The sequence below is a fragment of the Ceratotherium simum genome, chromosome 14, assembly GCF_057802395.1.
Source record: "Ceratotherium simum simum isolate JZ-2026a chromosome 14, ASM5780239v1, whole genome shotgun sequence".
Classification (NCBI taxonomy): Eukaryota; Metazoa; Chordata; class Mammalia; order Perissodactyla; family Rhinocerotidae; genus Ceratotherium; species Ceratotherium simum.
In genome coordinates this window covers 35,415,574-35,443,558 of record NC_141913.1, presented here as the reverse complement: position 1 = coordinate 35,443,558, position 27,985 = coordinate 35,415,574, and the positions used below count along the sequence as shown (strand labels likewise).

Here is a 27,985-nt window from a genome sequence, read left to right as displayed (position 1 = left end):
TTCAGAAAACTGATGCTTCTATGGCATGGAAGGAGGCACTTGGAGCAGCAAAATCTCTAGGAATTATGTCAATCATGAAGACTTTGAAGTTAACCCTCGCTGTATTTTTTGATATTTTAAATTTATAGTAGACATTTAGTTCAACTTAAGCTAGTAGAGTTCTGCAGTTTTTTAAATAAGTTTACAGATTGCCCCAGACTGAAGAATTATCCTTTCCCAATCAGTTACTAAAGTTGTGAATGAATTGTGTTTTCTGCTTGATCCAGGAAAGTCTCTGGATTCAGAGCCTTAACTTTTGAGGGGCAGAGGTGGCTGCAGAGGAGTCTGAGCCATCAACCTACAGAAGCTCGTTTGGCTTTGAGGGCAGCGTGACTATGGAATTTGCACAGCAACACACATTCTCAGTGGTGCAAGATTTAAAATTACCTTCCTTTTTGACTGGAAGACTCGGAGGCCATCTGATTTCACTTTCTCATTTTACAGATGAGGAAATGAGGCCCAGAAGTGTGAAATCAATTTCCTTACAGTTCTCTCAGCTGATTAGGGACAGAACCAGAGCTAGAGTACCAGCTCATCCCACGGCACTTTCTTCTAACCCTTCCTGAGGCTCTGATGCTCATGTTGAAATTTAAGATGCCAAATGTTTTTGCCAGCATCTTTTCAGTTGGAAAAATTACCAGGGTTGAAATGTCAGATTTATTTTTATATGGCTCACTGTGTGTCCTGAACTACAGAGCACCATATTTACTCCAATCTAAGAAACCATTAATTGTAAAACATGCCATTGTTTTATGTATCACTAAGAAAGTCGGGTGGGGGAGTTGATAATTAACTTGTGAAAGTTAATGGCCAAGCCTATTTGAATTTGAGACTCTAAAGTGTAGGGGAGAAAGTACATCCTAGAATCAATGAAATATGGTATTTTCTCTATTCTTGAAGAGAATTTTAGAGTTAAAAAGCCAGTCCTCATCCTGAGTCTTCACAGAGAATCTTTCCCTTGCTAGATCCTGGAATCTTAAAGAGTCAATCTTACCCTTTCTCAAATATTTGGGCCTTCCTTTTGTCACTCACAAACAGCAGGGAGACCGTGTACCTTTTACACAACATTCACACAGGATGAGAAAATGGTACGTTTTAGTTAATGACAAGTTAAGTTAGCAACGGCACTTATTAGGTATATTGTAAAGTTCTGTTACCACAAAGAGCAAATGTTTTCCTGTCCTGCTCTGTGCAATAGCTTTCCCAGAATTATGGACACATTGATTGAACGAACAGTGATTCTTTCCCTCCTTTTAATGTGAGGTGTTACTGAAAGTGGCAGCTTCTTGTGACAGGAAACTTGCGTCAGTTGGATATCCTTTTGAGAAACTGGAGTTTGCCCAAGGCCATTGACTTCCCCAAATTGAACAGGCTCAGAAAGTTTTCCTTTGAACTCAGAACATTCTGTTTTTAAGTATTTTATTTATTGTTGGCACTTCCTCAGGGATTTCACTTTTCTCTCTCTTGGTCGGTGTGATTGATGTAAAAGTGTTTTACGAATTGCAAATATTTTTATTTTATTGCTCTTTCAGTTTGATATGAAGTAAAATAAAGGTTCTTGGTGATTTGGGATTTGTTTTGCATTTTTGTGTTAACCGGATCTCTCTTCCAAGCTCTCTTTGACCCCTTGTCACATTTTCTGACCTTAGCCCACAGGAGGACAAGCTGCTGGTCAGAGAGGCCAAGCGGAGCCTGGTGCCACACCACTTCCTCCTCATCCTTCAGGTGTCAGTTGCAGGGTCACTTCCTCAGGGGGGCACCATCCCTGTCTCCACACTAGGTTGGATCCCACTGCTGCACCCTCCCTCCTCCCACATTTTCCTTGTTATTACGTGACTCACTCTTGAAATTAATTGTTCAAAGTCTGGCTTCCCTCCTAGACCATAACTTCCATAAGAGTAGGAAGGCTCTCTATCCTTTCTTCTGCTGTGTCCCCATCACCTGACACATAGTAGTAAACATGAAAGAATTAGGGCTGGCCCCGTGGCTTAGCGGTTAAGTGCCTGCGATCCGCTGCTGGCGGCCCGGGTTTGGATCCCGGGCGCACACCGACCCACCGGTTCTCCGGCCATGCTGAGGCCGCGTCCCACATGCAGCAACTAGAAGGATGTGCAACTGTGACGTACAACTATCTACCGGGGCTTTGGGAGAAAAAAAAAAAAAGAGGAGGATTGGCAATAGATGTTAGGTCAGAGCCGGTCTTCCTCAGCAAAAAGAGGAGGATTAGCATGGATGTTAGCTCAGGGCTGATCTTCCTCACAAAAAAAAAAAAAAAGAAAAGAAAGAATTAGTGGCCTAGAAGAGAACGTACCTAGAGAAACAACCAATTGAAAGAGAAATAATGGGTGTAAAGTGAGTGAAGTCAGTCAAATAAGTATACATGTTAAATTTAGTAAATATGAGCTACTCTGCAGACTGTTGGTATCTTAATTTGGGTTCGGCCAGAAGCAGACCCTGAGGTAAGGATTTGAGTGCAGGTAGTTTTTCTGGGGGGTGATCCCAGAAAGTACCGGTATGGAAGTGGGAAAGTGAGACAGAGAAAGGAAGAAAAGCAAAAAAGCGGGTATACTCAAGCAGGTTACCACTGTGAGCAACTGGAGTTTAAGCCTGTGGGGACTTCTGGGAAATAGGGGGGGACACAGCCCTCAGAGAGAGCTCACCTGAGGGGAGGGAGTGAGGATGTTTATCACCGACTCCCATCACGCATGGGTTGAGTGCTGGTCCTAGGAGGTGTTAATTCCCTGGCATTTCTGGCCCGCTGTGAACATTGGGAGAGGGGGTTCCAGCAGCCTGAGAGAGTCCTCAGCAGCCTGAGAGAGTCCTCGGGAGGGATGCACTTCCTGGCAGTTGGAAGTTAGGCTGGTGTTTGAGGAAATGGTACATACTGCGGGGATGTGGGTGGGGCCCTGACAGAACTGACCTCTGCACAGCTCAGATCCACCTGTGCGCCACATGAATTTTACTCCATCCTGTCATTAGTTCTTCAAGTCCCAATTTCCAAAACACACACACACGCACACGCACACACACACACACACATGCACATACACATGCACACACACAGGGAAGTTTAGTAGGGCAAGCTATAGTTTCTGTTGCCACAGATGGTCCTGAGTCCATAATTGATATTTATCATCTCCCTTCTCTACCACCCTGTTATGGGCTGCATTGTGTCCACCCAAATTCATATGTTGAAGTCCCAACCCTTAGTACCTCAGAATGTGACTGTGTTTGGAGACAGGGCCTTTAAAGAGGTGATTAAGTTGAAGTGAGGCTGTTGGGGTGGAGCCCTGATCCAGTCTGACTGGTGTCCTTATAAGAAGAGGAAGAGACACCGGGAGTGAGCGTGCATGAAGGGGTGACCATGTGAAGAGGCAACAAGAGGACAGCCATCTGCAAACCAAGGAGAGAGGCCTCAGAGGAAACCAACCCTGCCAGCATCTTGATCTTGGACTTCCAGGCCTCCAGAACTGCAAGAAAATTAATTTCTATTTGTTTAAGCCACCCAATCTGTGGTATTTTGCTATGGCAGCCCTAGCAAACTAATACATACACATTCTAGCTTCGCTTCACACTTGGCTAGTTGTTCTGCTTGTGTAGGTTACCTCACAGTGACCACCCATTCCTGTCAGGATAGTTACTCTTTGCTTGCTGTTCTACTGGCATGAGGACCCTCAAATGACCAGGCATCAGCCATAGCTTTAGTGGAACCCTTTCTATGTCCCCTGGTTGATGTGTCCCCTGCCAACCACCTTGAGACAGGCGCTCTAGTGCAACAGAGCCTAAAGTTGAAGGAATGGGAACGCAAATTCCCCAAATGGGTTAGTGAAAGCTATGTAGACAGAGGCCACTGTTACCTCTTGGCTCCCAGACCTGTGTTTTCTATCTACTGGAGTCAGAAGATAGAGTACCATACTGTGGCCATGTAAGCACCATATAATACCTCATCTTTAAGACCAGCACCCCAACCCTGCAAGGTGTTCTCAAGCTGCTGCACCTTCAAGAGCCCATTCCAACAGTCTATCAGGACAGCAGGTTCTAGGTGATGTGGTATATAGTAGACAAAGTGGAGCCGATGGACATTTGCCCATTGTTGTACCACCTTCACTGTAAAGTGAATCTCTTGGTATAAGGCATGAATTCTCAATGGGGGCAGTATTACTCCCAAGAGAGTGAAATTGGTTCTTGATGGGCAAAACAAATCTTACTCTTCTTATGTCTAAAGCACAGATATACATACAGTGCATAAACAGAGATACAGTATATCTGTGGTATTAAAATTTCATGGGAGTAGCAATTAGGAAAACAATGTCAAAAAAGTCTCCTTATGGGAGTGGTAATGAAAACAATTTGATGAACATTGGTCTAAGGTAATGTTATATGGAATTTCATAATGATACATCAAACACTCTATTAGCCTTTGGATACTGTTGCTGGCCAAGGCACTACCAGGAAAAAGGAGAATCTATTCTTGGAATCAGTCCCAGTAGAGATGAATCTCTGCTCCTTCCAGAATGGAAGGAGTTGGATGGAATCAATTTGCCACAAAGTGGCTGGTAGGTCTCCTTGAGGGATGGCCACATGTTTAGGGCTCAGCTTCAGCCTCTGGGGGCTGATTGGTCAGACATTGAGCAGTTGCTAGATCAGGCCTGGTGAGTGGGGACTCCTGTAGAGTCTTCATCCCTGCCACCATGGCCACTCTGTTTATGAGCCGACTGAGGAAACACTGGGGTGGCCAAGTACAGGGGCTGGCTGGACTCCACTGGATGAGACATCCTAGCCACCTGGCTGTTCTGTACGTCCTTTGATGGATACTCTCTTGTGGGCACTGGTATATGACAAAGATTTGCACAATTTGTTGCCTAGTCTTTTGTCTTCAGTCTTCTAATCTTGTTCCCATCAACCAGTGAAGTCATGCGCTCCTGCCCAGGGGTCTAGATACATACTTACCTTGGGCTCCTCCTCCCTTCACACCAAGTTGGTGACTAGCTGTGTTACTTGATGCACTGCCCACTGGGGGTACTTCTCTTTACCACTGTTTTTCACAGTCACTTCTGAGTGGGGCTGTAGTGTGGCAGCCGTCCACATACAGACTCACGACAGTTAACATATGGAGATGGCTTATTCTTTAGCCAGTCCTGAATTTTTAGCTCTTCTCCAGTGATTGGCTTGAAGGAAACCTCCTGTGAGGCCACAGGTATAAGCTGAAGGAGAAACATAGGTGCAACAGAGGAAGATGATGGTGGTGTCTGCATTGTCTATTTGTATGATGTATTTGGCTTTCTGACCATGCCTTTCCTGATCCAGAATGTACCTCCATTGTATGATGGATTGCTGATGTGCTGGCCTGACTCAGGGGGTCCGAAGAAAGCTCGAATAGCTTAATAGTAACATTGTTCATGTTTATGTTTCCTATAAAATTTGACAAAGTGTATCTCTTTAAATGCTGTCAGGGAGGCTTTATGGCTTTCTTAATAGTCTCTACTGACCTAAGCTTGTAATTTTCTTCAGTGTGCCAACAGCAGTTGATAACAACCAACCTACTCTGTGTTTCCTATAACTACCTTTGAGCGCATGTCTCTCTAATGCTTGAGATGTTGCATGAGCCTTTCTGCCTGAATCTCACCCTAATTCACCACAGATGAGGCCTCCAATAGTTGTGATGCTTCAGTTCAGAGTTTATCACCACTCCGCTTCCATAAGCAGTGAGATCCTTATTGCCATCCGGTTGGGAAGGGATCTAATCCAGAATCCCACCCTGACATCTGAGTACCATTTCTGATACTAACTGTCTTAATGTGGGTTCCCCCAGAAGAAGGCCCAGAGACAAGGATTTGAGATCAAGTAGTTTCTTTAGGAGGTGAACCCAGAGAACACCAGTAGTAAAATGGGAAGTGAAAAAGGGAAGAGAAGGAAGCGAATAAAGAGTGTTTTATTAAGCAAGTGGCCACTTGCTTAATAACTGGAAACTGGAGCTGAATCCCGCTGGGGAATCTGGGAAATAGCACAGAACACATATCTCAGAGATATTCCATGCAATGGCGAGGGAGCTGCCTTCGTATTAGTTTACTAAAGTTGCTGTAATTAGCTACCACAAACTGGGTGGCTTAAATAACAGCAATTTATTGTCTCACAGTTCTAGAGGCCAGAAGCCCAAAATCAAGGTGTCAGCAGAGTTGGCTCCTCCTGAGGGCTGTGAAGGAAGGATCCATTTTAGGCCTCTCTCCTTGCCTTGTAGATAGCTGTCTTCCCTCTATGCATGTCTCTCTGTACCCTCTTTTTATAAAGACATCAGTCATACTGGATGAGGGCCCACCCTTACGACCTCATTTTAACTTGATTACTTCTGTAAAGACCCTATCTCCAACTAAGGTCACATTCTGAAGTACAGGGTGTTAGGACTTCAACATACAAAGTTTTGGGGGTTACTATTCAACCCTTAACTGTATTTATATGCCAACTCCCATCTGTCACTGGTTGAGGGTTGCTTTCAATTTAGGGGAGTGTGCTATTTCCCCGGCGCCTTCAGCCTGTCATACATGTGGCCAAAAAGAGCTTGGAGGCACAGAGATGACAGCCGGAATTTGGGTCTGTACACTCAGAAATGGTAAATGCCAAGGGGATATGAGTGGGACACCGGCACTGTCCAATGATTTGGGATGCAAATAACTGTTCCTATGACTCATCTAACTTTTTTTTTTTTATTGTGGGGAAGATTATGAGAGGGGAAATAATGCAAAAAAGACAATTTTTATGTATTTTGTTTCCCGTGGAAGCAAAAGTACGTTATTAGAAGAGTCTTGTCTATATGAGAGTCTTTTAAAAAATGTAGTCTGGATATTTTTGACACTTACTTGCACAGCCACCTAATTGTCTCAAGAAACTGAAATAACTTAGAAGTAACATAATTTCTTTAAAATTAAAAAATGCATTTAGTAATCACGCATGATGAAATAATTAATTCCTGGTACAGAGTGATGTACAGGCAGTAATTAAATGTAGAATGACTGACTTCTCGGAAATCTGTCAGAGGAGGTTTCACCAATGAGGAATTGCCACCAGATGGCAACAGAGACTCTGGAATCTAATTTTGTAAGGGAGTTTAAGAAAGGTCTACCCAGGGCTCATTCCTGAGTTCAGCAACTTTCACCGAACCCCTGTTATGAAAGCACTGTTCCAGATGCTGCTTGACTTAGGAATCACAGTCATGTTAAATTTTGCAATGTCCTAATATGTGAATTATACTCCTGTTATGAATGCTGGATTCTTATTTTTAATTGATTGAGATTTTCCTCATGAGATTAAAAATAACTTTAAATTCCGAAAGCTGCAGTGAAAAATAATATAACCCATTGGAGAGAAATTTGGCCAATATTTGTTAAAATTAAAAATGAGAATGTCTTTCTGATCAGCAATTTCACATCTAGGCATCTATCTTATAGAAGTATACATGCACAAAAATACAAGTATGGTCATTTGTAAGCATCGTTTTCAATAGTGAAAAATGAGAAACAACTTAATGGCTATCAGAAGTCTGTTTAAACAAAGTTATGGAATATTTAATTAATTAAGGGGAAAATGAAGTAGAGCTATCTGTTCTTACAAGGAAATATCTCCAAGATTTATGAATTAAAAGGTCACAGGCAATACATACATAGACACTGAGTATTTAAGAGCCTGATATTTGTACATGGGTAGAAAAGTCTGAAGGATGCACAACAAACTGTTAATAATGGTCAACTCTAGGGAGAGGAGTGTTACCTTTTTATTATATGTACTTCTATGTTGTTTGCAGATACCTTTAAGAATATTATAATTGAAAACTATTATGGAAATTTTTGAAGGAAAGAAAAAAATATATAAACTCAATACCCAACAGTCAACACTGTGACTATTATGAGTAATCCAGTATCTTTTAAATGCAATATTTCTGATATTTATCTTGGCCCCAGTGTATAAGTATAACGTATTATAAACATAGAGAGAGTAAGCCTGGCTTCCTATCTTAAAAGTCCATTTATACTGTAAAACCGTATTGGTTCAAATCCTAGCTCCACCATTTACTAGCTGTGTGACCTTAGGCAAATAATTCAACCTCTCTGAACCTTAGTCCCCTGTCTATAAAATGAGAACAATAAAATTATTGACTTTGTAGGGTTGTTCGGAGAATCAAATGAGGTATTATGCGAGAAGTACAGAGAACAGTTCTTGGCTAATAGTAAGAGCTCAGAAAATGGTGATTATTACTGCCCAGGGATCAGTGGTAGCAAACCCTTCACTGCTAGTTAGGCCAGTGATCAACCCCAGGGTATACAAACTGCATGTTCTTTCTAAGTAGCTTGATAACTTGTTTTGTTGTTGAGATGTGGGATCAAAATACATGAAACTATTTTATATGATCAATTAGCCCCTAAGTAATACACTGTGCAGACTGCATCTCTGAAATCCTTTCCATTTCTCATGCCATATGCCTGGATTTTTCACTCTAGAGTATGCTACCCGTGGGTGGTAGTCTTTTTTTTTCCTCCCATACATGCCATCTCAACTATCTTACCCATCATCAGAGAAAACAACTCACACTCATTCATTCAATTCATCAAATATTTATTGAGCATCTATGTGCTGGCCAGTGTTCTAGAGGCCCTTGGGATGCCTCAGGGAACAAAACAAAGAACCTGCCCTTGAGGATCTTACATTCTAGCCGGTTTGACAGACACAAACATAAAAGCAAATTATATAGCATTTTAAGAGGTACTAAGTGCTTTGGAAAAAGGAAACTGAAGAACTGGGAAAGGGAGATGGGGCCAACTTTTTCACACGTGGAATTTAATTTAATTAATTAATTAATTTATTTATTCGTTCATTCATTTATTTATTTATTTGGAAGATCAGCCCTGAGCTAACATCCATGCCAATCCTCCTCTTTTTGCTGAGGAAGACGGGTCCTGAGCTAACATCTATTGCCAATACTCCTTTTTTTCCCTTTTTCTCCCCAAAGCCCCAGTAGATAGTTGTATGTCGTAGCTCCACATCCTTCTAGATGCTGTATGTGGGAGGCGGCCTCAGCATGGCGGGACCAGCGGAGGGTCGGTGCAAGCCGGGGTGGAACCCGGGCCACCAGTAGTGGAGTGCGTGCACTTAACCGCTAAGCCACGGGGTCGCCCCCTCTACATGCGGAATATTTAAATGGAGCAATGCGTGTAAAACCCATACTAAGAATACTTTTATGGGTCTTACTTATCTTACTGCTTTTTTGTCCGCCCTTTTCGGGCAGCTGTCTCTTGTCTGCCTGGGAATTTGTATAGTAACGGTAATAACTACCATTTACTGACATGCCAGCCTCTACCAGGCACCTTTCACGATTAGCCGAGTTAATCTTCATTACACTCGAAAAGGCAAGTATCATCATCTCCCTTTACAAAAGAGGAAACTGAAATGCACATCTCGGAGGACTTCAAGGTTCTCTCCTTAAGTGAAAGCAGAGGTCAAGGCTAACTGACTGGATCTGGTTATCTAAAGGTCAAAACAAGATTGACAAGCACCTCTCTGCGGATTCCTTTAAGCCAACGTGAGTGAGGTGTGCGAGCTCACGCGGGGTCCAGACTGAGCGCGGCTCAGCAGGGCCGGGGAGACGGACGCGACCTGTCAGCCCGCAGCGTCGCTGCTCAGACCAGGTTCAACAGGGTGGAATCGGCGCGCTGGGCCCCCCGGCCAGGGGGTGGGGCCCGGTCGGAAGGGGGCGGGGCCACCATCCTCCAGTGAGAAGGCCTCCCGGACTAGTTTGTCCTACGTTGCGACCCGTAGAGGCTCCGCGTTGCCGCCCCTTCTCCTGGAGTGGTGGAGATTCGATCATGTGACAGTCCGGAGGCCGGAACTGGGCAGGTGGTGGGCAGCGCAGGATTTTGACAACAACTAACGGCGACGGTGCCGCCGCAGGGTCTATGGCCGAGGCGGTGAAGCCCCTGCGCCGGGCCAAGGCCAAGGCAAGCCGGACTAAAACCAAGGTGAGGATCCTCCCCACCCCTAACCCTCTCGAGCCCCGGGGTGTGCTCTGTCTTCCTTTTCCTCTTTTCGGCCGACTCTGCCCATCCCCTAAACCCTTCGCATCCTCTGCCCCCACCTGCCGGGTCTTTGATCCCACCGCACATTGACACCAGCCCTGTTCCTCTATTCCTCCTCCACATCCCCCTGACAGACTTTGTCAGGAGCCCATTTTTTTCTTTTTCCTCCTCTGACCTCCCTGGGCTCTTCTTTTTCTGCTCCCTTCTTGACTTTTGCTCACCTGGGTCTAGATTCCTGCCGTGGAGCAGATTTTCTCTTCCCACCTTCATCTTTGACTCTGTTGCTTTTCTCCCAGTCCCTCTCAAGCAGAGAGGGAAGGGACCTCTTCTCCACGCGGAGAGTGTATATCCTTTGGCAGAGCTTTATAGATAGCGACAGATAGAAAGGAGACCGTAGTGCTGTGCCTCTTCACTTTTAAAATTCAGGGTGCTGTTTATTTCTAATTATTCTGGTCGTTTATGATGGGGCACGAAATGTCCAGAAATTAAACCAGGGCGGGAGTCACACAGTAGGGACGGATTTGAATTTTCTGGGTTTCCTTTGTTGGTTTTTGTTTTTAGTTGCAGTCTGGGTTTTCATTTTGTTCCTATATGTTTTCTGAAATGACATTTATTTTACAGTGAACAGATTAAATGCTACTCCTAGATGGCTGGACCTAGATAATTTTGGCTTTCTCGAAACTGAATTTACATTAAGGAAATAATGAGGAGGGGATTACAAGTACAGGAAATTTCCTTTCCTACAAGTGGATGATGTTCCAGACAAGGTGTAACTTAAAAATGATACCTTGTTCACGGGACCAAGGTTTTAACAGGAGTGTTAAAAATCACCATGTTTAATAAGCTGTAAATGGCTTATGTGGATCCCTTTCATTATGATGTCTTTTTAAAAGGCTTTAGTGGCGTTATGTGCATCAGTGTACCCAGGTTTGTGAGGAGTTACTCTTTGGGGAGAAAACCATTTTGCTACCTAATTTCAGAAACATTTTTAAGAGAAATAATTTTGCATTCTGTTCAGCTGGTAAAGAACTATCTAGACAGAGGAGGAAGAAACAAGCTCTTGGTCAACCATGCATAAGGTCCCTGACCCTAGACTGTAGTAGTGTATAACATCTAAACATCAGCCTGTAGAGAGCAGAATCTTAACCTCTAGTGTTACCGCACCAGGTTTGTTTTGCCTGCTGCCCAGAAAGCAAATCACGGAGACGATGAGATTGCAGAGAGAGAGGGTTTAACCACAAGGCAGCCAAGTGAGGAAATGGGAGAATGAGTCTCAAATCCCCTGAGGAGGGGTAAGGTAATTGATGATCGGTGCAAGTGTGATCAGACTTCACGCCTCTTCACAGGACGCATGTTCACAAAATGGCGGCATCGGCATGACCCCACGGTGGAGTTTTTAGCCTCTTGACGTCAAAAGGTCGCTTATTGGACATCTGCACAGGCCCAGTTGATGAGTGGGTGGTCTCCACCGGCCTGAAGTGGACAAGGGGTTCAAATTCCTGAAAAATAGCTCAAACATCCATTACCATGGTGACCCAGGCTTCAAAGAGATGTTATCTGTAGGAACCTAGTGAGAGTCAGCATATTGCCTAAACAACACAGTTAACAATGGGTGGGGGAACAACTAAAAGCTACAAGGAGTAATTGCAAAAAGGAAACAAAACTTGACTTCCTAGCTACTTAATCATCAATGGCTGTTTGCCGGTTTCACTAGTTTTTTTTTTTTTTAAATGAATGATGAAACTTAAGCCTAAAGAAGTTAAATGATAAGACAAAAGTCATGCAGTTAGTGAGAGAACTCAAGTTAAAGCTAAAAATCTTCTCAATCCAGTAGTTTTAATAATTGTTTCATGTATCTATATGTATCTGTCTATGGATAGGATGTTACTAATGCTTACAAACGGTCAGTTAAGAGGATTCTCTGTCAAGTTATGTTGTTTAGAGTTTCTAAAATAAAAAATTAAAAATCAAACTTTTAAATCCATAAAGAGGAACCAATTGCTCATTTTATTGACATATTTCAGGCTCAACTGTCCTATACAAACATACAATAATTTATTTTTTATCTGTTAAAATGTATGAAGAGGTCCTCATTTCAGAGGTATTTGGTCAAACCAGAAATCCTTGACACATGCTTTTTCTCACCCTCCAAATCTTTTCAGTCACTAAGTCTTGCCAATTGTATTTCCTAAATATTCTTTTGATTCTGCCCATTTCTCTTGGTCCTAATTACCACCATCCTTCAAGAAAGATTTCTTGGATTTCTGCTGAACTGCCCTCTCCAAATTCGTTCTTGCTGCCCATTCTCTAAAGTAAAGCTGGATTGATATTTTTATAAACAGAAAAAGAAACTGATTACTATCCTCCTTAAAACCTTTCAAAGGCTTCTCATTGCCCAGAGGCTAAAGTCCAAAGTCCCTTGCATGGCCCTAAGTAACCTGGCTTCTGTCTTTCTCCTCAGCCTTGGGTCTACCACACTATCTCTTTTGATTCTCAACCACATATGTCCTTTCCTGCTTCAGGGCCTTTGCACATGCTGTTTCCTCTGTGCTGACACCTCTTCCTGTCCCTCTTCACGTAGCTAACTACTGCTCATTCATGAGGTCTCTGCTTAAACAATACTTCTTAGAGAAGCTTTCCCTCATCGCTCTGGTGTTACCCTCCCCTACCTGCCAGTCGCACACTGCGCTGCTTTATGTCACGCATCTCACGTGTAGTTACTTTGTCAACATCTCTCTTCTCCCTTAAACTTTAAACTTAATGAGGGAGGGACCTACCTTGTTCCCAGTACTGTTCACGGACCTTGTAGGCACTGTCAGTGTTTGTTGAATGAAGGAATAAATACCACTATTGAATATTTCCAAGCTTTGCCACTCAGAAGAATTTACTGTAGTACATTTCCTGTAGGTAGTATGAGAAAACAAATGGAAAAAGTCCACAATACCATCGAGGCCCTCATACTTGTCAATCTAGAAAATTAATCCTTCTTTTAGATGAGACAAATTCATTTCTTAGTGCTGGCTATGGTTTGGCATTGATTATAAAAAGTCCTACTTGAGTGAAACCTTTACCATCTGTGGTATAGTTGGGCAGCTGTTTACAGAGCCATAGAGAAGTTCCAAGGCTCAGTTCAGGAAGTGAGTGGTGGTGTATGCTATTGCCTTTAGGTAGAGTGGCTTCAGGCCCAGCAGCTGACCTACATTCCTCAGCGTTAATATCTGGTGGATGACCTCACATTGTGCCAGTCTGTGATTATCTAGTGCTTATCACCTGATATCTAAGAGATAGTCCTAATAATGTTTTCATTCTTTTAGTATCGTTTTCTGCTAAAATATTTCCCACATCAGAGGACCCTGACTTTGGTGATCTTGGTAGATTATGGGTTAAGGACAGTAGATTTTTAGATTTGGACTTACTCTGAAGAAGCAGTGTCGTTATAGTCATGGAAAGTGTTTTTACAGTTAGTATTAAATTCTAAATGCCGACAAGTCATTAATAGTGAGAGCATATGGTAATTGCTAAGTATAGACTGAGATCTGTCCCAGAAAGCTGATAACAGAAACAGAAAGACCTTGAAATCTCCATCCCCTCTTGCTTCTTGGCCTAGATGTCTATCTCTTAGTCCCTCCCTCACATGAATGGTTATAGGAGTGAAGTTGGGGAGTTGGGGGATGCTGTATATTATTATTTAGGTCCTTTTGTGCCCCCTAAGATCCATTAATTTATTGAACAAACACTCATTGATCACCTACAATGTCCCAGAAACTGTTCTAGGCATTTGGGAAATAACAGAAAAAAACAAACAACCTGGCTTTAATGGAAGTTACATTCTAGGAGGAGAAGATAGACAAACAAAAAAACCCCATAAAAAATAAATGAAATATGTCATATGTTAGAAGATGATAAGTTCTTTGGAAAAAAGTAAAAGAAGGACAGGGTAAGGATTTGGGGAGTACTGGTGACTGATTAGGATGGGTTGCAATTTTAAATAGGTCGTCAAGGTAGTCCTTATGGAAGGTGACATTTAAGTAAAGACACTAAAGAGATGAGGGAGTTAGCCATGCGGATATTGGCGGAAGAGTGTTCCAGGCAGAGGGAACAGCTGGGACAAATGCCCTAAGGCAGTAGCATGGCTGTCTTGTCCTAGGAGCTGCAAGGAGGCAGGGTGGTTAGGATGGAGTGAGGTGGAGTAGTTGGGGTGAAGCCAGAAAGGTCAAACAGGGGCGGGTCATGTAGGGTGTTGTAGGCCATCGTAAGGACTTTTACTCTGAGTGAAATATGGAACCACCTCAAGGTTTGAGCAGAGGAGTGGTATGGTCTGAGTTATGTGCTTGCTTTGTTGAGAACAGACTATAAGGGGGCAAGAGTAGAAGCAGAGAGACCATGTAAGAGGCTATTGTAGTAATCTAGGCAAGAGGTGATGGTGGCTTGGACCAGAATTATAGGAGCAAAGGTGATGAGAAGCATTTGAAATCTGGGGAGTTTCTGAAGGTAGAGCCAAGAAGATTTGCTGATAGTTTGGATGTGGGCTGTGAGAGAAAACAGTCAAAGATGACTCAGATGAAGAAGGCAGTGGGTAGAACAGATTTTGGGGGGCAGATCAGGAGTTCAGTTTTGGATATGCTAATTTTGAAATAAATGACGTCCAAATGGAGATGTAGAGTAGGGTTGGATATGTGAAGCTAGAGTTTGGGGGAGAGCTCCAGGCTGGAGATAAAGATTTGGGAGTCGTTAGCATATAGATAGTTATTTAACGCCAGAGACTGAATTAGATCACTTTGGGAATGAGTGTGATATAAAAAGGCGAGAAGAACAGAACCCAGGGGCACTCCAATTCTGTGAGTTTGGGGAGAAGTGGAGGAACCATTAAAGGAGTGTGAGAAGCGACCAGTGGGGTAGTGTGTGTTCCCAATACCTTAACTATGAGTGTAGTGTCCTAGAAGCTGAATGAAAAAAGCCTATGGAGGAGGAGGAAGAGATCAAGCATGCAAAATGCTGCGGATACATGAAGTAAGATTGTTAAGAGCAACAGGAAAGAAGTGGCGGCCCAGAGGAGATGTTGTATTCATAGCAGAATGTATAATCCCCATCCCCATCCTTCCCTCAAAACCTTTTTACTTGTATAGCATTCTTGTATATCCCAAGGAGAGCTGGTAAAATTGACCTGAGAGCTCTTGATCTGATAGCTGGACTTGGGTGTTCAAGCCCTTTTTATCTCTTCTGTGCCAGGCATTGTGCAGAGTGGTGTGCATACAGACATTAATGATAAACAGACCCTGCCTTTAAAATAATCTCATGAAAGTATTCTACAAAATGTGTAAAATTGAACCTTCATCATTCAGGAAGAAGCAGCTCATCATTATTTTTAAAGATGAAAAAGAGTTGTAATTTTTTTACTTACTACAGTTCAAAGAGAAAGAACTGTGAGTGATGGAAACTTCCCCTTTGTTTTCCAGAACTTAAAAAAAATTTTATTTTATTCCTGATTTCAAAAGTGCTCATTGCTTTAAAAAAGTGTTTGTGTATGAGTGTACACACACACACACACACACAGAAATGTACAATCCAGAAATGAAATGCCCTGAATTCCATCTCCTGCAGATAACTGTTGGTAGCAGTTTGTTGTGTGTTCTTTAGATGTTTTCCCATGCATACACCAACACTCCAGGCGTATATACTCCTGTATATATAACTATATTGCAGTGTATAGTTAAGTGTGTTTTTCTGTGTTTAGTAACATCTCTTCCATTTCTGTATAATTTCTTGATTATTTTTTCTCCTGTGGAATTGTTTTAAAGTTGGTTCTCTACCTGTATGTAATTTATATGGAGATCAAATATAAATAGAGATTTTGCTTAATCTCCTGGCCATTTTTAGTTGTAAGAAACATGTCTTTTGCTTAAAATAAAATTATATAAGTACTAATTTTTGCTGACATGACATTGTTACCACACAAAATTGGGGTTCTTTTGTCTGATGTGCATAAATGGCCAGTTAATTATGGCATCAGCCTTTGGGAAAAGAGATCAGCTTTATTCTGCGAGATCAACCTGCAGGGCGACAGGGGCCATATGCCCTCAGATCTGTCTCCCCGCTTCAGGATTTGGGGTGAAATTTAAGAGGTTAGGGAGAACAGGCTGGCATGTGGAAATGGTGGCAGGAAAGGCTTTGATTGATGGGCTTCAAGCATTTATAGTAAAGTTTTAAACATTTATGACAGAGTTCTAAACATTTATGATGAGGTTCTAAACTTTTATGATAGGGTTCCAAACATTTATGATGAGGTGGGGAAGGTATTTTAACACCCGATCTTCCTGAATGAGGGACCCCTTGCTTCTGATCAGAGTCCGACTTTCAAGTTCTCTTTGTGTCCTGGTCGTTTGGTTCCCGATCTTTGGTTCCATGGTCATTTCAGGTCAAGATTTCTTCTTCTGCACGTGCTCTGGCTATGTGACTTTGCACATTTTCTGAAAGATAGTTTTTTTTTGGTGAGGAAGATTAGCCTTGAGCTATCAATCGTTGCCAATCCTCCACTTTTTCTTGAGGAAGATTGGCTCTGAGCCAACAGCTGTGCCCATCTTCCTCTATTTTATATGTGAGATGCCTGCCACAGCATGGCTTGATAAGCAGTGTGTAGGTCTGCACCCAGGATCTGAACCTGTGAACCCCAGGCCACCAAAGCGGAGCGCGTGAACTTAACCACTATGCCACCAGGCCGGCCCCTGAAAGACAGTTCTTAATCACTCTGTTGATAATTGATGGGGGCAGTTGAACTGGTCCTGGAGGGCCCGTGATTACAACTTGATATTCATGGAGTTCTGTCTGAATTTTATTTTGTGAGCTGTAATCATTATTATATGTACAGAATGTTCTCCTATATCTTTATCTCTGGTTAACTCAAGTAGGCAAAGTAATTGGCAGCTGGCTTTTTTATTTTTAAATAAAAAATTTTGTATTTTAAGTGTAAGAATAGATTCAGATTTTGGTGTAAAATTTCAGTTTCCTCCGAATTCATTGGATATTCCTTCTGCTTTCTGAGAGGCATTTAAAAATAAACTTCTGAATGTGCCAGAGCACATGGTAAGTCTAAATATTTGTTGAATAATTCAATAATTTCTTCATCTTAGAATTCTAATACATAGGACAGAGCTTAGCAAACAGTTGGTACTCAATAAATTCTTGTGAATTATAGGTTATCAGTATTGTCTCAAGAAACATTTATTGAATACAGTGTCAAAAATCGGAGGCAGATCAGATTCAAAGACATAAGATGCAGTCCTTGGCCTCAAGGTGCTCGTGGTCTATTTGGCAGGGAGACAACATAAAGATAAATAACCATGTGTGGTAGCCTGTGACCAGGGCCAGATGACAAGTACATATTGCAAGAGTTCAGAGTAAAGCATGTGCGGAAAGGTTGGTGTGGTCATTGAAGATTTTGCCTGGGGACAGGATTGGAACTGAGTCATTAAAGGCACTGAATGCCGGAGTTGAGAGTCGGTCTTTTGTTAAGTGGAGAGCCGTGACTGTTTTTGTGGTGTTTAGAGCAATGTTTTAGGGAGACCAATCTTAAAATGGTGTTTGGGATGTATTGGTGGTGGGGCAGAGGCTGGAGGCTTGGAGGCCATTCAGGACCTGCTTCCCTATTCTGTGCTTTGCAGTGGCGAAGTGAGCCACAGGGAGTTTACCACTGCTCCTAAGGCTGGCGTTGATCTCAGTAAATCCCCTCTCCCTCCACATATGCACTCCAGAGGCCCTGCCCCTATTCTGGGATCTGTGAGGGGGAAGCGTCAGGCTTTTGCCACCAGCTGAAACAGTTGTGCTTCCCGCAGTTGTCCATCCTTCCCTCCAGCTTGCCTTCCCTGGCCTGGCTAGTCCATTTGAAACAAAGCACCAGCTTCTCTCTCCTTCCCTCCACCTCCTTCCTCGGGGCAACTCCAGGTGTAATTCCTCTTTGCACCTAACTTCCCTAACAGGCACAGGTGAAGAGTTTTCTTTGGTTTCCCTTTTGAAACCCACAGAAGCACTGAGTTCTGTCTCCAGGGAAAATAAAAGCCTAAACAAAGGCTTATATGTTCTGGGAGGGGCTAGGAAATTTTAAAAAATTCTTTAATTGATTATCTAACCACATTATCTGTTGCTATTATTATGGCTATGATTATTCCCAGGAATGTAGTTCTGCTGGAAGTGGCAAGTTTGGGAGTAGCTGCTGGAGACTTCATTTTGTTTAGTAGAGGGGAAGAATTTGAAATTACAAGGGCAGTCTTGGAGTGGAGAGAGAGGAGGTGATGAGGTAGGGTCAGAGTGGGGCGAGATGGGACAAAAAGAGGTTAGGAACTCTCTGAGGGACAGGTTGGAGGGGAAGGCTTGGGGTGGCCTGTGGGTTGGAGGAGGCGTGGTGGTTTGCTGTGCCTGCCTCTGGCTCCTGGTCTTCTCTTCCAGTTAGCGTTTAACACCCCCACAGGTCCCTTACAGCTTAGGAAAAGGGAAATAAAAATCTTCTTCCTCTAGTCCACATTCCAGTCTTTACTTCCTTACTTTTCCTTTATTTCTCAACTCTAAATTTTAAAAATCTCTCATTGTTTTTTATTTATTTTTATTATTTTTAAATTATTTTATTGAGGTCATAATAGTTTATAATATTGTGGAATTTCAGGTGTACAGTATTTTTGTCAGTCATCGTATATAAGTGCCCCTTTACCCTTATGCTCACCCCCAACCCCCTTCCCCTCTGGTAACCACTAATCTGTTCTCTTTGTCCATGTGTTTGTTTATCTTCCACATATGAGTGAAATCATATGGTGTTTGTCTGTCTCTGTCTGGCTTATTTGCTTAACATAATACCCTCAAGGTCCATCCATGTTGTTGCATATGGGATGATTTTGTCTTTTTTGTGGCTGAGTGGTATTCCATTGTCTATGTATATACCACATCTTCCTTATCCAATCATCAGTTGTTGGGCACTTGGGTTGCTTCCGCATCTTGGCTGTTGTGGATAATGCTGCAATGAACATAGGGGTGCATAAGTCTCTTTGAATTGTTGATTTCAAGTTCTTGGGGTAAATACCCAGTAGTGGGATAGCTGGGTCATATGGTATTTCTATTTTTAATTTTTTGAGAAATCTCCATACTGTTTTCCATAGTGGCTGCACCAGTTTGCATTCCTACCAACAGTGTATCTTGTCTTTGTTTTTAAGAGCTTTGTTGAGATATAATTCACACACTATTCAATCCACCTGTTTAAGGTGTATAATTCAGCAGTTTTTGGTATGATCATAGGGTTATGTAGCCATCACCACAGTTAGAAACGCCCAATTATTTTTCATAGTGGCTGCATCATTTTACATTCCCACCAGCAATGTATGAGGGTTCTAATTTCTCTAGTTCCTTGCCATCACTTATTATCTGACTTGAAATACTCATCTTAGTGGATGTGACATGGTATCTCGTTGTGATTTTGATTTGCATTTCTCTAATGGCTGAGCATCTTTTTATGTACCATTTGTATATCTTTGGAGAAATGTCTATTCAGATCCTTTGCCTATTTTTAAATTGGGTTATTCATCTTTTTATTATTGAGTTACAAGAGTTCTTTTTTTATTCTGGATATAAGCCCCTTATAAGATAAATGATTTGCAAATATTTTCTCCCATTCCATGGGGTTGTCTTTTCACTTTCTTCATGATTTCATTTTCAGCACAAAAATTTTTAGTTTCTATGAAGTTCAGTTTAGCTTTTTTTCTTTTGTTGTTTGTGCTCTTCGTGTCATTTCCAAGAAGGCTTTGCCTAACCCAAGGTCATTAAGATTTACTCCTATGTTTTCTTCTAAGAGTTTTAAAATTTTAGCTCTCACATTGTGTCTATGATCCTTTTTGTAAATGATATAAAGTAAGGTTTCAGTTTCGTTCTTTGGATATCCAGTTGTTAGCACCATTTGTTGAAGACTGTTCTTTCCCCATTGTTTTGTCTTGGCACTCTTATTAAAAATCAGTTGACCTTAAATGTAAGGGTTTATTTCGGGATGCTCAATTATGTTCCGTTGATCTGTTTGTCTATCTGTATGCTAGAGCCACACTGTCTTTATTACCGTAGTTTTGTAGTACGTTTTGAAATTGCAAAGTGTGAGATCTCCAACTTTGTTCTTTTCAAAATTATTTTTTCTATTCTGCATCCCTTGCATTTCCTTATGAGTTGAAGGATCAGCTTGTCAATTTCTGCAAAGAAAGCAGCTGAGATTTTGATAGGAATTGCGTTGAATTTGTATATCAATTTGAGGGGTATTGCCATGTTAACAATGTGTGATCTGATCCATGAATATGGAATATGTTTACATTTATTAAGTGTTTAATTTCTTTCAATAATGTTTTGTAATTTTCAGAGTACAAGTTTTACATTTCTTTTGTTAAGTTTATCCCTAAGTATTTTGTTCTTTGTTCATTATAAATGAAATTATTTTCTTAATTTTATTTTCTGTTTGTTCAGCTCACTAAAATTTGGCCTCTGCCCTTGTTACCACACAAAATGGAGTTCTACCTGATGCACATTAAAAAATCAATTAATTACAGCATCAGCCTCTGGGAAAAGAGATCAGCTTTATTCTGCAAGATCGATCTGTGGGGAGATGGGGTGTGTGCCCTCAGATCTGTCTCCCCGATTCAGGATTTGGGGTGAAATTTAAGACGTTAGGGAGAACAGGCTGGCACGTGGAAACTCTGGTGGGACAGATTTTGATTGGTGGTCTTGAAGCATTTATGGTGAGGTTCTAAACATTTATGGTAAGATTCTAAACATTTGTGATACGGTTCTAAACATTTATGGTAAGGTTTTAAACATTAATGGTAAGATGGGGAAGGAATTTTAACACCAGATCTTCCTGAATGATGGACCCCTTGCTTCTGATAAGAGTCCGACTTTTAATTTCCGGTTGTGTCCTGGTCGTCTGGTTCCATGGGGAGGAGAATCTTTCATCCCAAGGTCATTTGAGGTCAAGATTTCTTCTTCTGTGCCTGCCCTGGCTACGTGGCTTTGCAAATTCTCTGAAAGACAGTTCTTAATCACTGTGTTCATAAGGGATGGAGTGTGTTCACACTGGCTCTAAATGGGCCCGTGGTTACCCCCGACCAGTATACCAGCATTTTTCTCACTGTGGAAACCATTGGCCTCCCTCTCCTAATTTTCTCTTTCTGACCTAACAATCTAACAAACCTGTTTATTATAGCAAATGTGGTAAACATCGTGTAATTGGACCCACGTTTTCATTTTCTTAGAAATTACTCATATAATGCTTTTCTGTTATTCATAATTTTAGGCAGTTGGACAAACTGGTTTGTATGCACTGTGTGGCTGATCTCTGAATCTGATATCCACAGTTCACAGTGTAGATTAAAGTAATTTTGGAGGGGCATGTTGCTTCTTGAATAACTACGATTTGTAAATATTTGGTAGCCGTATTCATTACAAGCAAGCTGACCTCAAATTCTATTTCAAAGACATTTATCTTTTCTTCCTAATATTAGGAAGAAAATGTCTTACTTTTTTGGCTATTTATTTGTCAACTTTTTTTTTGTGTGTGAGGAAGATCAGCCCCCAGCTAACATCCATGCCAATCCTCCTCTTTTTGCTGAGGAAGACTGGCCCTGGGCTAACGTCTATGCCTATCTTCCTCCACTTTATATGGGACACCACCACAGCATGGCCTGACAAGTGGTGCGTCTGTGCGCGCCCAGGATCTGAACCCCGGCCGCCAGCAGCGGAGTGCGAGCACTTAACTGCTACGCCACAGGGCTGGCCCCTATTTGTCAACTTTTTTTGCTGGACGCTTGCTGGACAGCATAATTGAAAATCGCTGATAACTTGTGTAACTGGTATGTTTGCCTTCCATAAAATTTCATAGCAAAAGGGAAGTATTTGAGTGAGTCAGTCATTTTTTTAGTTTGTTTGAATGTAACAATTTTATGTAAATTACTTTTATGTAACTTTTTTCTTTATCAGCCTGTCTTCCTATGTATCTAGTTTGTGTGTTCATGCCTGAGATATTTTTTTAAAAAACTATAATTCACTTTATTTTTTTAGGTGTTAACTTTTTTTGGTTCTTCATCTTTGTTTTTTGGAGATAATTTTGGACTTAGTGTAAAGTTGCATATAAATACAGAGAGTTCCATGTATCCTTCATCCACTATACTCTTATATTATCATTTTACATAACGATAAATTCTATGGCATAGAACATTTATCATGACCAAGAAGTTAATGCTGGTACAATACTGTTAACTAAAATATAGAACTTACTTGGATTTCAGCAGTTTTCCCACTAATGTCTTTTTTCTGTTCCAGGATCTAATGCAGGATCCTACATAGCATTTAGTTGTTGTGTTTCTGTAGTTTCCTCCCGTCTCTTGATAGTTCCTTAGTTTTGTCTTTTCTTTGACCATAACACTTCATTTATTTTGTAGACTATCCCTTAATTTGGGGTTTTGTCTGTTATTTTCTCTTGGTTAGATTGAGGTTATACATTACTGGAAAGGATACTGAAGAGGTGCTAGGCCTTCTAGAACATCATAGGGACACGTATTACTGGTGATATTAACCTCGATCACTGGTTAAGGTATTGTTTGCCAGGATTCTCCACTGAAACTTACTGTTTTTCCCTTTGTAATTACTAAATATTTAGGAGATACTTTGAGACTATGCACATATCCTGTTTCTGCTTAAATTTTCACTCACTCACTTTAGCATCCAGCAGTAGACCTTGCCTGTGGCAGTTATTACCGTGGTGTTCTAATGATGATTTTCTGTTCTTCTCATTCCATCTGCGTTTATTGGAATTCTTCTGTAAGGAAGAGTATTGCTTCTTGCCCATTTTATTTATTTAGTTATCAGTGTAGGCTCATGGATATTAATTTTATTCTATGAGTGATTATCCAGTACTATAGTTACTTATTTTATTGCTCAAGTTGTTCGGACTTTTCCTACCTGAGTTTTGAGTGAATATGTTTGTCCAGATAAAGACAAACCTATTGAGGCCTAAGGTACTTGGAGATTGTTTTGTGTCACTTGACCTCTAGCAGAATGGAGAATGACCTAATTAAGACTTTCCTCCTCCGTTCTTGAATCATAATTTGCTGCTTATTTTCATGTCTTTCTTTTTTTTTTTTTGTGAGGAAGATCAGCTCTGAGCTAACATCTATGCCAATTCTCCTCTTTTTGCTGAGGAAGACCGGCCCTGAGCTAGCGTCTATTGCCAATCCCCCTCCTTTTTTTTTTTTTTTTTCCCTTTTTCTCCCCAAAGCCCCAGTAGATAGTTGTACGTCATAGTTGTACATCCTGCTAGTTGCTGTATGTGGGACGCCGCATGGCCCAACAAGCGGTGGGTTGGTGCGCACCTGGGATCCGAATCTGGGCCGCCAGTAGCGGAGCGCGCACACTTAACCGCTAAGCCACGGGGCCGGCCCCTTGATGTCTTTATTGGGATTAGACTAGTGAATCTCCCAAATTCAGCATACTCAAAATTAAATACAAAATATGAAACACATTCTTATCAAGTAAATTTAGGTTCCATTTGTTAAATGATAAAATTTAGATTTTATATACAATTTAAAAATTCTTCACGTTGAAAGCATCAATTATTATAAGTTATTTCACATTATAAATCTTGTTTTTAGGAAAAGAAGAAATATGAAACCCTTCGGAGGGAAGAGTCTGATGAAGTCTCCCTTCCAAAACCCTCCAGAGAGCTGGAAATCCCTCCTCCAGCTTGTGAATTCAAAGGAGAACAACTGAAGGTGTTAACTGATTCCCAGTTCCCGAATGATGCCAGTGGACAAAATGAGAGTGAAATGTTTGATGTACCACTCACCTCCTTAACTATAAGCAATGAAGGGTCCCTGATGTGTAACGCAGAGACCCTAAAGGAAGGGGAGGAGATCACAGCCTGTATTGGGGATGATGCAGGCCAGCTGAAGGTTGATCCTGGAGACAATGTTGGAGCCAAAGTAGAAACCCCCAAGAACTTTACAGAATTAGAGGAAAATAAATTGGTACAATGTGGACCTTCTGAAAGCACACTGCAATCTAATTTTTCTTATACTCAGCAGGAAATAGAAAATTTACAAGTCATAGAAATTCAGAGTAGGAAAGAAGACAACCAAGCCTTGAGTCTTTCTTCAGAGGTGCTACAAAATGTTGGCTTGCAGAGTTCTTGTGAAGCCAAAGACATTTTTCAGTCACCTAGAGTAAAAAAACTGTATCCTCAGTTGCCAGCTGAAATTGCTGGAGAAGTGCCAGCTTTGGTGGCAGTGAAACCCTCGCTTCGTAATGAGCGACTCTACCCGGAGCTCCCATCTCAACCGGAACTAGTACCATTTACTAAAGAACAGCTGAAAACCTTTGAGCCTGGTTCATGGCTAGAAAATGTTGAGTCATACTTAGAAGAATTTGATGGCATGGCTCATCAGGACAGGCATGAATTTTATGAGTTGCTTTTGAACTACTCACGATGTAGGAAGCAATTGCTGCTGGCTGAAGCTGAGCTGCTTGCTCTAACGTCTGATTGCCAAAATGCTAAAAGTCGACTATGGCACTTTAAGGATGAACAGTTGTCTGTACAGGTATATTGACTAGTGTTCTGTAAAGTGTTCAGGAGCCTGGGGAATTTGCAGTGGAACTGCTGTTTCTGTGGTGCCATTGAGGTCTGGAGTCTGCTCCGTATACCCTGCTCCTTACCCCCTTAAGACACTGACCCTGTCTTAGCTCAGAGTAATACAGTACAGGAATCACAGGGTCGGGTGCCCACAGTGAGCGAGCAGGTAACCTGGAGAAGTGAAGCAGGATGAGTGGGATGGTGGTCATTGGGTAAGCTCATGCCTGGTCCAGTGTGGGCAGCTGCTCTTGTGTTCTAGCTGATCGTTGTTGTGAGGTTGTGTTGGTTCAGCATTGCCACATCTTATAATTTTCTAAGAGAAGCTAGAAATCTGGATTTTTATGTGAGGGATCCTGATTTGTAAATGTTGGCAACTAAAGCCACACACACTCACACACACACAGTAGAGGCCAAGCAAGTCATGTCTCCAGGTCAAATTCAGCCCATGGACCATTTAGATTGTGGCCAGGAACTTCCAATGGGTAGAGAGGGTCAAGGAGAGGATGATCCATGGAACAAGGTCAAGAGGTGATGAGGAAATAGAGAAGGCAATAAGATGTGACTCTGGAGGCCAAGATGACCATCAGGAAAGCCACTTCATAGTGGCTTGGGAGGGATGCCATTCTTGACAAGTTTGACAGTGAAGGGACACTGGAGGAGATATCAGGGAGAAACATGTGATTTCCCCCGTCCCTAATCCTTGTTCGTTGGGAGACCTGTGTATCTCTCTCTGTAGATAGAAAAGAGTCTCTGGGGAGGGGAACATTTGAAAATACTGAAAGAGAGAGGATAGAATCAAGAACAGAGCTGGAAGTGTTAGTATTGGAAAAGAGAGAGGTTTCTTTCTTTTGAGCAGAATCACAAAGAATGATGAGGGTAAGGTACAGAGATATTTTGAGGTTTCTTGAAGTTGTGGGGATATCACGTTGACTTCAGTGTTTGTAAAGTAGAAGGTAAGATCATCCAATCATGAGAGTCTTAGGGACGAGTTCTATTATTTTTTTGAACCTTCTCCCACTGACTTGTTCTTAGAGTTTCTCTTCTCTGAACTTGTGATGCATTCGTGATTGGCATTATACCCTTTGGCACCTGATTATATATTCTATTTATTGTTCTCTGTGTGGTAGTATTGTTCCCCTCAACATGATTTATAAGCTCTTTGAAGGTAGTGCTGAAGCCTATGCATCGTATACCTGCTGCCTGATTATTTCAAGTGCAAAGAGTAACTGGTTTCATATTTTACCCTTTTGTCCACCACTAGGGTATCTGTGCAGATCAAGTGAAAGTTTCAGGCTATCATCGCTACCAAAGAGTAGAGATGAATGAAAATGCACTGGGGGAGCTAAAGAAGCTATTTGATGCCAAATCTGAGCACCTCCACCAGACCCTGGCTCTGCATTCTTACACCTCTGTGCTCTCGAGGTTGCAAGTGGAGTCTTACATCTATGCATTACTCAATAGTTCGGCTGTTCTGAGATCTTTAGCAATTCATCAGCAAGGCAAAGGTGTGTAAGTAATGAAAGTCTCACTCTTTCTATTGGTCTGAAATGAACAAAGAATTGAGAGGTGCAGTCTGGTTGAATTGGCTGTGTACTAATTGGTATTATAAGGGACCGTTTGTGCTTGCTCTTTTACCTTGCCTTCCCCAATATAGGATTGAGATCTGCCTGAATAACATTTCTTGGGAGCAGTGCCAGGTCTCCCTTCCCCATGGCTGTCATTCTCTGCTTCTCTAGGAAGCCAAAGAGCTTGCTTTCTATCATTAATGTCCCTTACTGTCCTCATTTATGTGCTTGTTACCATGTCGAGTCCAAATACGGTTTTTGATTGTAAAACTGATACTCAGAATACTTTTTCATCCTCTCTCTCGTACTTTATTTTTGCGTGTCCAGTTTGTTGGGCTGTTTTATTTTATTTAATTTTTCAGAGTATCTGTAATGTTCTGAATTTTTCATCTTATTTTGGGTTTTAAGAAATTAGTCTTTACTATGTGATGTGTTAAGTATTCATTATGTTAATTGAATTATGCAATTTTTATTTCTGGGAGAGACATTAGCATCATTTAAAGTCAAAAATCCTTCTCTCTCATTGTTTTCATAACTGATCAAAGAGCTGGGGCTAGGCTAGAGATCTGCTGATTTGTAAGTAAAAAATAAATTTTGATAAAGTTGATTTTCTCTTGCTTTGAAATACTTCACAAAGTTAAATGCTTTTTTGATTTATCTGTTTAGTAGAAATTCAAATATTTTGATGTAACTTTTCTTCTCGGATTTTTATCTGAACTAAAAATTTTGAAGAGGTATTTTTGTTTGTTTTTAAGTGGGGACACTAAAAATTCTCCCTGGAACACTATTCATGTGGGACTCATTTAATCCTCTCTTTAATTTATAGCTTCTAAACAGACAGAAAGCATTCCCTCTGATCTGTGTCAGCTAAAGGAGTGCATTAGTGTCTTATTCATGTTCACTAGGAGAGTTAATGAAGATACTCAGTTCCACGACGATATTCTTCTCTGGCTGCAGAAATTGGTAAGGGAATAGAAATAGACACAGTAATCTTTCCTTTATTTCCCTGTTAATTTAAGAATTCTCTCTTATTTTTTCAACAGCTTCTTCAGCTAATTCATTTAATGTGTTAATTAGTGACATTTTCTTTGGTCATGACACTTGGAAATAAGTTATACTTACCTAGTGCATTATTAAGCACAAAGTGCTTTTCTCTTTGTTAAACTTTAAGCTGAATGATCTTGGGCCTTCAGTTTAGGAAGAAAAGGAAAAGTGGGAAACATGCTAAATTTAAGACTAGATGCGTATTCAGAATATACGTATCTGATCTAAAAATTTTCCATATCATTTGTTTTTATCATATTATGTTTAATGTTGCACTTAGTCATACTTTTAAAAAAAATTTGAGGGAAAAAAGAAAGGTATCAGGACTTGGGAAACTTAGGGAAGAAGTTGGATGTGTTGCAGAGGGATGGTGTTTGTTTGTTGGTTGGTTCTCAGTAGGGCTGCCTTGGGTGCTTTTTTTAGGTTCATATTAGAGTTCTTAAATATGGGGTGACGTTCCAAGCATACTTTTTTGGATTTGAGAAACGATTACAAACTGAGAATAGATTAAACTGCTTGACTTATGTCTATTCATGTATGGCCAGGAACATTAGTGATTTGTAATTTGCCAGATAATAAAAATTGGGTTTGCAGAGAGACTACTTATGATATTTTTATCATAGTACTCCTAGATTCATAGG

At 41.2% G+C, this 27,985-nt stretch overlaps 2 protein-coding genes across 2 annotated transcripts in view; both read left to right on the top strand.

Annotated features, from left to right (window-relative positions):
- PSTPIP2 (proline-serine-threonine phosphatase interacting protein 2) overlaps nt 1-1,611 on the top strand; it is a 78,213-nt gene extending 76,602 nt beyond the window's left edge. The window contains exon 15 of the mRNA XM_014781385.2: nt 6-1,611. The gene's annotated coding sequence lies outside the window, so the exon portion shown is untranslated. The remainder of the gene's footprint in view (nt 1-5) is intronic.
- Nucleotides 1,612-9,923: 8,312 nt separating this feature from the next.
- Nucleotides 9,924-27,985, top strand: part of EPG5 (ectopic P-granules 5 autophagy tethering factor) — a 111,892-nt gene continuing 93,830 nt past the window's right edge. Inside the window, exons 1-4 of the mRNA XM_004422665.3 lie at nt 9,924-10,043; nt 23,759-24,703; nt 25,997-26,240; nt 27,127-27,263. Of these exons, the coding sequence (XP_004422722.2) occupies nt 9,981-10,043; nt 23,759-24,703; nt 25,997-26,240; nt 27,127-27,263 (1,389 nt within the window). The 5' untranslated portion in view covers nt 9,924-9,980. The remainder of the gene's footprint in view (nt 10,044-23,758; nt 24,704-25,996; nt 26,241-27,126; nt 27,264-27,985) is intronic.